The following is a 12,938-nucleotide window of genomic DNA, read 5'->3' on the forward strand; positions in this document are numbered from 1 at the left end:
AGATGCAGAGAAATGACTATGAAGAAACAACTGCCCAAATATGTCAGTGCTCCCAGAGGCTGGGAAAACAGGCAGAAGCAGCACTGCAGGCCAAGAGAGGAAGAGTTCTGTTCCTATGAGTGAGGAAAGGTGAAGGTTCCTGAGCAAACAGCTTCCTGAGGGGCAAGGTCTGGCCACCAGGAACTTAGAAACTGGTGTTTGCATCTCCCATCGTGATGGAACCAGTATACATGTGTATGTACTCTTGGTAAATAAAGAGCACTGCATCCCTGGGGAAGTCCATTCCTCCCTGACAGGAGCAGCCTTGCAGAGTCCTGAACAAAACCACTCTTTGCAATACAGAGCTGACAGTCCCTATCTTGAAATGAAGGTTTCCAGCACCTTTTAAACATTACTGAGCTTCGCAGAGGCAACTTCCTAAGACTAAAATCATCAAATAATTTAACTTCCTGTTCAAGCATTGCCGTTACAGTAGTTTTACTTGGCAGTGTATCACGTGCTGCAGAGAGAGGAGGAGAGAAACTGTGTGAGCACCTGAGGGTGCAGTCTGGCCACACAGGGAAGGAAGGCTGGTGCTGTGGGGCCCTGGGAGTCACGGCAGTGCCTGCAGGGGGTGGAGACAAGGCAGCGGGCCCACCATTAACACCATGCTCCTGGGGATCCTCGTGGTGCTCTTCTTCATCCCCACTGCTGATGTAACAGGTAACAAAAACCCCCCACATTTCAATCCTTTTCCCTATTTTTTTCTCACTTGGAAGGTCTGGGAAAGGGTAGAGGCAGCATGCTGCAAACAAATCAACTTGATATAACCAAGAGGCCAATTTTTCTCCTGCCAGAAGTATCCCTCCAAGATGAGACCCAAGAGCTTTCTTTTAATTTGACTTCTCTCTAGAGGTGTGTTTATTTCACCTACCCCCTGGGCTTTACAAGTTCTGCTCACAAGTGCCTTTTCTTGGGGGCAGCGGGTCTGAACACTTGGCTGAGGCTTTCCACTTGACCTAAAGCTTTCCAAGTAGATTTTGAAATCTACTTGGAAAGCTTCAGGTCTCCCCATGGCCTGGCTTGGTGTCATGGGCTCCAGCGCTGAGTACAACATAGTCACAGGATTCGCAAATAAATGCTCAAATGCAGGGTTGCTTACTGAGCTCAAAAATGGAAGGATGGGACTTCAGACATCTAGTTTCTTTCTGAAGATCTTCAGAAAAAAAAAAAAAATCTTTTTGTGATTTTGAAATCCTGAGTCTTAGTGAATCTTCCTGACTCTTCAGTTGTTGTGGCTAAGGGTATTTATCTTGGTGTTGGCTTGCTGATGCACTGTTCCTATGTTCAGACCTAACATGTCTTTCCAATGGGTAGATTAAAATGCAAAGCAAGGCAAGGGGTGCTGGCTTTTGCTAGGATAATCTAGAGACAGACAATTTTTCAGACTCCTGGCTGTGAACTGTTGTTATTGCATCTTCTCCAAATATCAGCATTTTGTATTTTCCAGGGAAGTTACAGACAGGAATAAAAATCTGGTTTCCAGGACAAAATTTTTAACATAGAGAACATCTTAAAAAGTCACTTTTGCTAGCATGAGAGATGCAATTGAATCTATTTTTTTCTTATTTCTACATTATTTTTCTGTAGTTCTTTTCCTCAGTGATGGCATTGTAATTTGCATGACACTGTGATATACATTTTTTAAGAAATTGTATGTTTTTTCTTCCTTGTCCTTTCCCATGTTTATAATTCTGTGTTTGCAATATCATAATTATTTCCACAGCAGGCCCCTGGATTGTCAAAGAAGACACTAATTCCAGGAGGGGATAAGTATCAGCAATAGGTTAACAGTTCTGAACACATTTCCATGAGGTGTGAACAGCTTTTAAGCAGTGCTTTTGGATTGCAACAAAATAAATTACAGTGTGGTTCTCAGACACGGGTGTTATGCTTTATAGACTCATATACACTTGCTTTGCATGAACACCTTGTGTTTCTCCAACAGGCGCACCAAGACTGTTCAGCTTCTTAAAGAGAAGCACATGAGGTCATTTGCTTCTCAGGGCTCTTATCCTTTCCCCATCTATTTTCTTCACTCTTCATTTTCAAGATGATAGGTCCTTAGTACAGGGAAAACATTAAGGCAATCAAAACCCTGCAGGAGTTCCTCAAGCCATGAAGTGCACTATCTGCCTCAGATGTTTTGGTTTGGGAAAATCCACAGAATTCATCCTGTTGTTAGACTATACAAGTGGCTGCTGCAGGTTGAGTTTAAATCATAGAAGGGACTTGAAATACTAGTTCAGTCATTTCCCTTTTGCAGAAATGCTAACGTTTACAAAGTTTGTCCTCCCCTTCTTGTTGGCTTAATAATTACCTTGCTGTGGACTGTCAGAGAGGCAGCTAGATGAAGTGTCTGGTATTTTGTGAAATAAGTAATACAAGGAGGTTCCCACTACAGTGTACCACAACTGACCTCATCTTTTTACTATCCACATAACCTTCTGGCTTACGGTCTCTGGGGGTTAAAATCAACTTCTAACCTACCAAGATTACCAGAATGCAAAAGATGGATGAGGCAAGGTTAGCTGAGAGTAGGATGACATCAACTAATTCTTGTTTTAAAAAAACAGATCACAAACTGCCAAGAAAACCCCCTGTGCTCACACTGGGCTTGATTAAAGCAAGAGTGTCACCTGGGTTTCTGGACTTGGACTTTGCTGCAGTACTTGCAGCAAAGCAGGAAAGTTAAGCAGAAAGCAGGTCTGTAAGAGCCAGGAGAGGATCCCCCCAGCTGCCCATCAGACACACAGTTGGGTGGCCTCAAGCCAAAGTAAAAGAGAAGGACCCTTGTACCTGGGAAAGAAGAGTAAACATAATTGAACGACAAATGAAAAGCAGCAAAAACAAAATAGCTTTGTTTATAACATACCTGTGTGCCTTTCTGCCTGTGGCTTAAACTAATTCCTTTCAGTTTTTTCATTTAGGTTTTTCCCTATCCCCCCAGGGAGTTAGGTGGGCCATTTCTTTCCTGTGCTTACAGAAATGCCAACTTATTTTCGATACCTTGCTCTGGAAAATAGCTTCTTGAAGTCAGCTGGCATAAAAAAGGAAGAAGAGTACTAAATATTTTAGCAGAATATTTTTTTCCAATAGCTGATGATGATTCATGAAGAGTTCTGGTGAAAAAAAAAAAAACCAACACCTCAAAATAGTTATTTTCCATACTTTGTCAACTCTATTTCACTTTCTTGGCAAATAGAAAAAATAAAAAACTTCAATGAAGTTTTGCTTGCATTGGGTTCAATGATCAGAGAGTCAGTATTTTACAGGTATTATAGACGGATGGCATTTTGTTTCATGATCCAAAACCCCCTCACATGTGATTACAAGAAATATCCAACACTACAAATAATCTATAAAAATCTTAACAAGCATTCAGAGATCTTACACACCATTGCATATAAATCCTAAGATCCTGAGAAGGCTTGCAGACTGCATACACCAACTGAAATGATTCTACATTTTTAAAATCACTGCTTTTTGAAACTGTAAACAATGATTTTTCATAACTGGTATTTTCCTGGCTGGGTAAGGCCAAGATATAGATATTTATTACTGCACAGCATGACTGAACACAGTTCTGAAGTGGCAATCATAACCCTACTTAGGGGAATGGAAACACCAACTAAATGTTTCAGAGTTTCACCATTTAACAAACCCAAAGTGACACTTGTAAGGAAAACCTGTCTCTGTGAAGGCTAAAGCAGCCTCAGCCCATGTTTGCTCAGAATGGGTTAGATCCTACTAAGAGTGTAGTCAAATCCTATTCAGATCACCTGGGAAGTGAGGGATGTTAGGCATTACTCTGTCATTCCCATGAAACTAACACACATTTTAGTACGACTGACTTTCTTCAATTCAAAACAACCTCCCAGTCCAGAGGAGGAGGATGACAGCAAGGCTTCTCCAGAATGCCAGTGGGGTAAGCTTGCCTCCCCCCTGTTGGTATTACAGCCCAACCCTTTCATGTGGCGCTAATGAGCTCTTCCTAGAAATTAAAACAAAAATATCTCCTTTAATTTAGATTTGAACTAGTAGAGCCACTTTGTGAAAGTAGATTTGGGTGCTTAGCTTCAGTCATGTAGGAGCTGTCTTCATTTAATGACCTACAAATGAGCTTTTCCCACTGCTCAGCCAGCCTCCATCCCAGCATTGGCAGCATGGATCTGGGTTATCAAGCCTAGCCTGCAAGACAAGGCAAACAGATTGGATTATAAATACAGGTGATTGAGGTGAAAATAAGTTGAAGGAATTTATCATTTTAGATGGGTGTATCAAAAGTGACTGGTTGCCAATTAGCACTGTGTCATGGCAGGGACATAAATAGTCCAGAGCTGTAGTTAAACTCTGGAGCTCAAGGCACGAAATGCAGGTCTAAACATCAGGAATACAGGTTAGCTGATGACAGCAAAAGAGAGGGGGGTAAGTCATTGGGGTCTGCAGAAGAGTCTAAATAACATCTGAAGGCAGTCCCTCAGGGATGAGATTTTCAGTGTTCTCTGACTTTCCTCTGGCCACAGAGAAAATATGATCAGGCTGAGCAATAAATATCTATTAGTTTTCTGTAAGGACCTGCAATGAAAAATGAAAACAGGCAAGCATTTTTTGAAGTATAACGCTTCTGTCTGTTCTGGGACCCTATTTTGGTTGTCAGCTCTGAGACAGAAAAGGTCTCCCCTGAAGGTGTCTTCAGTCCCTGTGACAATCAGGGTTGCAGTAGTGCACAAATACTGCTAAGCAGTAGAATAACTCTGTCTCACGTGAGATGTGTAGAATTCTGCTGTGCTTAAGGTGAAAAATTCTACTGCAGACTTGCAAATTGCCACGTAGGCCAAAGATCAATTTTCTGGCCAACAAAAATACGATCAAATACTTTGTCTAAAGCAGTGGAATCCAAACCTCACCCCTTACTAGAATGCCTTATAAGCCTATGTGAGAGCTTTTGTCGGAAAATGCTGATTCAAGGAAACTGAATTGTTTTGCTGAAGTGTCTTTATTTTGATGAAAAGTCACCACAGGCACCACCTTGAGTAAAGACTCTCCTTCTCTGTTCTTAGCCACTCTGTCCTAGGATTCAAGATCCTTGTCTCTTTCCATTAGAAAGCCTGGAAATGTTATCCTTCACCAAAGTTTCACAGTGTTTTTGTTGCTTGGAACATGGGATTTCAGAGCTGTTATGAGCTCTCCTCCACCCCCTCACTAACAATGTTGAGCAAAGAGACATAAGGAGGATAGGCTACAATATTTCTTTGGTAAAGATAGGCAGTAGAGCATTCCCTGTCTCACATCTCCTCTCATTTGAAGAAAGGGCTGGTAAATGAGACTTTCAATGAGAGAATTAACAACTTCAGAACTAACAACAAGTTCTGCTGGTAACTGGAGAACCTGCTAGCCAAATGTTGTTTTTACTGTCCACACCCTACCACTAGTCCTTGCCACCTCATGCATCTCTTGTGTTTACTTTACTCCCTGGACCACATTCATCCCAAAGGAGCATCCTGCTCAAGAGGCTGGGATACTTCATCTTTTTGTGCAGGCATGAATACAGTAAGCATAATTTGGTCCTAAATATTGTTAAAAACAGTTTTAAACACTAATTTTATGGGCATTCTGGTTCTGGCCTCCTTCCCACTTCATTTCTCTTACTAGCCTGTTTTGAAGTCTTGTCACATGGATTAAGTAGAAAGAATCTATGTTTGCACCACATTTTGAGGACAAGCGGTACAATTGTCATTCTAACAGCCACAGTGATTCTGGGGGATCTGTAAAAGATTATCCAGACCTCATATGAGCTGAGCTTGCATAAAGACTTAAAGAGTCATATAAAAGCTTTAGCAAGTCTCTAGCTTAAGAGCCACTACTCCCTTCCTCTTACTTAGGGGTCATCATTTGAAGAGAAGGGCCTCATTTGTGCAGGATGACTTTTCTTGGAAGAAGTTGTCTTTCTGCATAGTCCTTGCTATGTTTCATTGTTTGGCAGATGATAGCACAGAGGTCTGCATGTCAAAAAACATTTCCTGTTTATGTATCAGTCTGGTCAATTAAAATTAAATTATACATTCATGTGACATGCTTTTTTCAGGCTATTCAAGTGCTAAGTGCCAATGCAGTGTCAGATAAGTCAGCTCCTGAGTCGTTTGAGAGATTAAGAATCTACTACAGCTGCTGGCTAGAGAAATTACTTATTTTACATTAAAATGATAGCAGTTCATGCTTTTAGTGTTCATTGCCCAAGGTCCAAACCCTTGAAATGGTTCAGCAAATCCACCTGCAAACTCTTCAGGAGTCCTTGAATTAAAAAGAAAATGTATAAATAATATTCTCTTATCTGACTGCAGTGTCAATTCATAGTATTTTCACTCCATAATGTCCCCCAGGAAACTGCTGGCTAAGTAAAGGATAGACTTAGAGGGCCTTAGGTATACACACAAGCACACAGGTGCAGACTAGGCTTCTGAGCTCTGATGTCAAATCTTAATCACAGGCCACTGCCCCTGCTAGTGTTCTGATTCTGAAGAAAAACACTCTTGATCTCAGTCTCCCCTAGAGACTGTGTAATATTATTTACATGCAGGTGGATTGCTGCAACAGTAGTTCCTGTGAGAAACTGCTTCTGCAGATGGGTGGTTTTGTACTCCCTGGTAGGGAGTGTCAGCAGGGGAGAGGAGATATGGACAAGAGTTGCATGGGAGGATGTGGGGTTCTGAAGTCTCATACTATATTTTATAAACAAGTGCTCTTCTCGCTTTCTCCCTTCCCTTCTAGAAAACAAGATTTTAGTGGCTCAGCATCCTTTGCTCATTGTAGCTAACCAAAATGCAACTCTAGTTTGCAACTACACATACAATGGGACAGGGAAGGAATTTCGAGCTTCGCTACACAAAGGAACGGACAGTTCAGTTGAAGTTTGCTTTATTTCATGGAATACAACCAATCTTAGCAGCAATTCAAATAAAGAATTCAACTGCCAGGGGGATCATGATAAAGACAAAGTCATCTTCAATCTTTGGAACATGAATGCCAACCAAACTGACATCTACTTCTGCAAAATTGAGGTCATGTATCCACCCCCATACGTCTACAATGAGAAGAGCAACGGGACTGTCATTCATGTGCAAGGTAAGCTGAGAAACCTCTGTAGGCCAATATCCTCCCTATACACACTCCCTGCATAATGGCTGGAGGCAGTTTGTTTCCTTAAAGAAAAAAGTTGGATTGCCTAGTAAAACTACATTTCTGCTCTGGACTTCCTGAAGAAGAGATCTTAAAATGATGATTAATAAAAATGACACATTGGAACAAGGAATAAATAAGCTGAGATTGATGTTTTTAATTTCATGTACCTAAAGTTTTCTTTGCTCTTTCCTTAAAGAGACACCCACCCAAATACAAGAGCCTCAGTCTGCAATTCCTTTGTGGATTCTGGCAACAATGACTGGAATTCTTGCCCTCTACAGTACGCTAATAACTGCAGTTTTTATTAACTATTGGGTAAGAAACTTGTATTTTCCTTTGCTCTGTATGCTCTAGTAGTTCATTTCTCAGGCCATTTCTCTTGCCGTGTTTACCACTAACTCACTGATACCCCTACAGTACAGGATGATAGTGTTTCTTCATCCCAGCTATGCAGACCCATGGTGTACCCCAAAAGAGCTGAAACACCAAATGCTCTCCAGGTGGATTGTCAGGCCTCTGCAGCAGAGTCCTACAGCAGATAGTAATGCCACAGTGTTGGCAGTGCCCTGCACACCAGCAATACCAGGACACCTGTGCCAGCTGAACCTGCCAGGGAAATCTAGAACTACAAGCATTTCTGGCAAAACCCTATGAGACTATACTGACAGGAGCTCGCCTACAATAAAACAATCTATAGGGAGCCCTCAGCCCAGGATCTGCACTGGTGCCTTGTGCGTATCCAGCAATTCCCTTGAGCAACCACTATTTCCGCCAGCTTGACTAAAAGGGAATAGGAGCACCTGGATCTCAGTAGTCCCTTGTCTGTACATCAGCAGTAAGAAAGCTGAGACAGCCTTCTGGCTCATAATTTTTGCTTTCTAGTCTCTCTGGAGAGTTGACTGGCCCAAGTCACATCCAGCTCTCCTCCCGGCATGATACAGGGGCAGCAGAAGGACATTTTCCCTGACAAGTCTTAGGACTGTGATCTCCAGAGCCAATTTACACTACCTACTCCATGTGAGAAAGACTTGAACATAGAGAACTCAATTCCTTGCACTCTAACTTTCCCCTCTATCTTTGTTGTTAAATAGCAGTTTTCATCACAACAGTTATGAGATAGCCTGTATAAAGGGTCCAGAATCCCTGCCAGGTTAAATGTTGCATGTATACAGAAAGCCACTGTCACTGCTAGCTGAAGCTTAAGATCTGCTAAGTGTTTCACAAAAGGACACTTTCTCAATCTGTGGCTATTTCTAATGGAAAACAATCAAAGGGGGCACTGCCGCAGGAAAATGAAAAGGCCAGTTAAGTGGTTCCTCTTTGTGCCCTCTTGTAGAGGCTGACTGAGGAGAGCTGAGAGGATTACTTGAGCAGCTGCTGGTGTTACAGTGCTGTGCTGCTGTGGCTGTGCCGCAGATGAGATGCTATAGCTTCAAATCTATCATTTACAATCTGAACAATTTTCTCCGTGCTATATTCATTTGCTACATAATGGCTTCACACTTTGCCACTAACATGTCTGCCCCCAGAAGGGCGACAAGGCTGCATTGCCACGTGTGCTGTTTGCTGCATCATTTTTTACCTGCTGTTATTACTGCTGGTAGTATTCTTCAGATAATATGTATTCTGATTGTGGATGTATTTAGAGTCTTGTTGACTGTAAATACAGCTGCCTAGAAGATATTGTGAATTGTAAAAAAAGGTCCTAATTGTGGTACTGACAGTCATAGCAAACCTGATCAGTTCCTGAAAGCAGCTACAGATTTGTCTATTTTCATATAGTTCTGCCTTCCCTGAAGGAAAATGGCTCTCCATTGCAAAAGTAGCAGTCTTTCATCCTGTAACAGCCCAAAAATCACTCATGCTAGCAAAATGTCTTTCTCCCATGCAAAACTACCTCCTAGGTGAATCAAAAATCCGGTATTATGGAGATGAACACAGAGATAAAGCTTTGTATCTAATGCTTTACAGGCATTGACTGCATTACATGGCTTAAGCAGTATGTAACTTACATTCAATGCTTTGCATATATATAACATTAATATTAAAAAGCTTGAAATATTTCATAGTAACTGCCCCAATCTGCACATAAAACATAATTCAGCCATCAGATTTTCTAATGCAAACCTCCTCCAATTCCACAGCATCATATGCATGTATACTGCAGCATATGCAACTATTTCTGTACATGGGAAGGAAATTTCAGTGAAAAGGAGATCACAAAAGAGGGGATGATCACTATTAAGGAAAAAATATGGAAGCACTTTACATACCCCTGATCAATAAAACCTTAAGCTATGTAAAAAATACCAACCTTTTGCACAGCCTGCAGCAGTCAGAGGCTGAAATGCTGCTGTAGCCACATATTTCCTCTGTGATTTTAGGCAAATTATTTCACCTATCTTCTGCTACTCTTATTTCTAAAAGAGCTGATTCTTCCCTTGTCTCACAGAGGCATTATAAGCAGGAATCCAACAGTGGAAATAAGATTTTTGAGGCTCAGATTAGGAGACATGAAAGATTAACATCAGCTCTGGTTCTTTCACTCCTTGAAGGAAGGTTCAGAACAACATATGCATTGTGTCTTACTGCTGTAAATAGCAGGAAAACCATAGTCTGGGCTGATTTTTCATGCTCTTACTCTGAGTTAAGCTAATTTCTCTTTACCTCCTAATAAATGAGGACAGCCTTCACAGCTCAAACTCTGTTGTTTCTGCTGAATCATTCCACAGATGAGAGAGGCAAGATGGTGGTAAGAGGCATCAGTTTGTATCCTTGGTGTGTAGCATTCCTTTACCTGAAGAACTAACACTGTTAATCTCCCACCAGATAAGCTGGAGACTTACTGTTAGATTGGGCAAATTCCATAGATTATTTGATGAGAACATGTGTTCTAATTGTTTTGTAAATGTATTTAAACTCGAAGCTGCCTTACAAATATGCCTGCTTCCCTGAACAAGGACCTAGGGCCAGAGCTGTCAGCAGTTAACATGAGAGTTTTCACAGATGTCTTCACCCTTCTCCCACAGCAGAAATCCAAAAAGCACATGTACCATCAGAGCGACTACATGAACATGACTCCCCGGCACCCACCGTACCAGAAGAACAAGGGTTACCCATCCTATGCACCAACGCGAGACTACACCGCCTATCGCTCCTGGCAGCCCTGATTCCACCAGGAGCCTCGTGTGCTTCTGGGCACAGGCTTGCTCTGGGGCATGGAAGGACAGCTCTCATTTTCTCATAGTGTTTGTTGCTGTTGATTACAGACACCTACACCATAGCAAGTATTAACTAAATTTTGATCTACTAAAAGAAAATCCAGACCAACGAACCAATATAAAAAGGGGGGGGGGGGGGGGGAAGGTGGGGGGGGGGGGGGGGGTGGAAGGGGGAAGTAGAAGAAGAATTTTTCTCCATGATGGCTGAAAATGAGGCCCAGCTTCATTTGGGTTGTCAGTGGATAAGATGGAAAGATGGCATCAGACCTCCGAGCTGGTTTCTTCCTAACACTTGTGGTTTTGCTCAGCTGTTGGAAGAAGCAGAACTTCTGATCTTTTCCAATAACTACTACCTTAGATTTAACTCTTAATTTCCTTCCCTGTATGTGTAATCCTCAGATTGTTACTGTTAGACCTGGCAAAATGTAAAAAATAATCTTTTTTTCTCTGTAAGATGAAGACACAGTTTGAAGTTCAAAACACATGATTAAAAGAAACAGGAAAAGGTCAGTCAGAAGGCATCCAAGCTATTACGCTATGGAGCAAATGATCTGCCAGGACAAATCAAGCTAATAGAAAACTAGCAAACCTTCAACATGTGAGTCCTTAGGCTGGACACTTTGTAAATGTTCATAAGGCCATCTGCAGTCATGACCAAGGAACTCCACAGACTGAAAAAGCAAGCAACCTGAAGACAAAATCAAGACAAGTGGGAGAGGAAGAAAGATGTCTTCATCATGAACAGCCCCATTTCTTTTTTGTTTGCCTTCTGCATCAAGGGAATGCAAAGTCATATGTGAAGCATTAGAAGCAGAGAGCTCATATTTTGTGAAGATTTTTACTTTTATTTTTGAATATGAGATTTCAGAAGGTATTCTCCTGAGTCTTTGTGAAAATTCATGCACATCTTCTGGCACCTAGGTTGTACCGGAGCTCTTTTGAAACTCTGGGGCAACTTATGAGCACCTAAAGACCACTAATTTTTTTTTTTTTCCCATAAGTGTCTGGCTTTTGGGGTGTGAGAGGATTCTTCATTCTCAGCATTGTAAATTGGACATGCAAGTTTTCGGACATCCTAAATTGTAAATGGGGTTGCCTTGGCATAAAATCCCTTTTCATTCTGAGGAGACAATGTTTATTTTATACAGACTTCTGAATAAACAATTTAAAAAAACCACATTCCCACCTTGAAATAAAATTTGGATTGTACAACATTTAATTTCCTTCAAACTAGGATAAGAATATTCTTTCTCTCTTTGAGGAGTCAGGATGAAAGCAGAGATGTGGAAGCATAACAACAATCTGCTTTGATGTCTTAAGCCAAGAAAACAACTTTAGCACTTTCAAATTGGAAGTTTTATTTGAGTTTGCTGACTGGGCCTCAAACCTTCCACTCCTAGTCTTGCATCACCATGAACCATGTTCCTGGAGGGTGCTGTGCCACCTCTGAGTGGCAGTGAGGTGCCCCCTGCCCCAACCAGGGACAGCAGTGTCCCAATGACAATGGTAAGCAAGGCCCAAGAGGCAGTGCTGGGTCTTCAGCATGAGAATCCAGTCATGGACCAGGCAGGCCCTGAGAGCCTTGGTGTGGATCAGTTCAGCAAACTCAAAAGCTTACAGTTGACCTGAAGAACTTCAAAACAAAATCTTATTTATTTGTTCTCCTTTCCCCTCACCACATTCACAAACACTCCAAGGCTGACATTTTTCCACATACAATTTTTACACTCTTTTCCTGAGCCCTCACTGCACCTTTGTACTGCAGCTGAGGCAGCTAGGAACACATGCAAAGAGCAGAGGGGACGGAGCCAGGCAGGGCACATGGGCATCGCTGCATGGTCCCAGCCTGGCCCTCCTTGCTGGCACTGACAGAGGGATGCCTTGCTACCTCCCTCCTTACTTGGAGGAGAGATATGAATGATCCTGTGCCGGGGCACCCAGCCACTCCCAGCAGAGAGCAGCAGGCTGAGCACAACTCTCTGTCAGGCACTGTCTCACCAGTTTCCAGGCTGTCACTGTGTGACACAATGACACAATGACATGTATGATCACATGGAAAACCACAACTTCTGGTGCAAGTATAAGGTGAGATGGCAAATGTGTATCAAACCCATGAAACTGAATAGATGTTCTTTGTGTAAACTGCATATATACATATTTAGGTATAGATGCATCTATTTCACTGCATCTGTATTCCCTAGAGTTTTATTATACTTTTGGCAATCTCCTTTTAAAATTATTAAATAGATTCAGTAAATTAAATCTTGAATGAATGTATTAGGCCTGAGGCTAGTCAGAGGAAACTATTGCTTTCTAAAGCAAATATTGGTATAATTTGCTTTCCTTCCTCTAACACTTTTGTACTTTCCATATTTAAAACATACTAGTAGCTCCCAGGACATGATACTGCAAAGTAAGACCTGGGACATCTGCAGCAAGTATTAATTCATTCAAATGACCAAAAAGGAAGGGGGATACAGGGAAATATCCTAAAAT

At 41.7% G+C, this 12,938-nt stretch overlaps 1 protein-coding gene across 1 annotated transcript; it reads left to right on the top strand.

Annotated features, from left to right (window-relative positions):
• Positions 1–581: 581 nt before the first annotated feature.
• CD28 (CD28 molecule) lies at positions 582–10,535 on the top strand. The gene is made up of 4 exons (XM_041473349.1): positions 582–702; positions 6,811–7,164; positions 7,418–7,536; positions 10,251–10,535. The coding sequence occupies exons 1-4, from the start codon at positions 648–650 to the stop codon at positions 10,389–10,391; spliced, it is 669 nt and encodes a 222-aa protein (XP_041329283.1). The 5' UTR covers positions 582–647; the 3' UTR covers positions 10,392–10,535.
• Positions 10,536–12,938: the final 2,403 nt, after the last annotated feature.

Source organism: Pyrgilauda ruficollis, unplaced genomic scaffold (genome assembly GCF_017590135.1).
Source record: "Pyrgilauda ruficollis isolate IOZ18807 unplaced genomic scaffold, ASM1759013v1 scaffold3, whole genome shotgun sequence".
Classification (NCBI taxonomy): domain Eukaryota; kingdom Metazoa; phylum Chordata; class Aves; order Passeriformes; family Passeridae; genus Pyrgilauda; species Pyrgilauda ruficollis.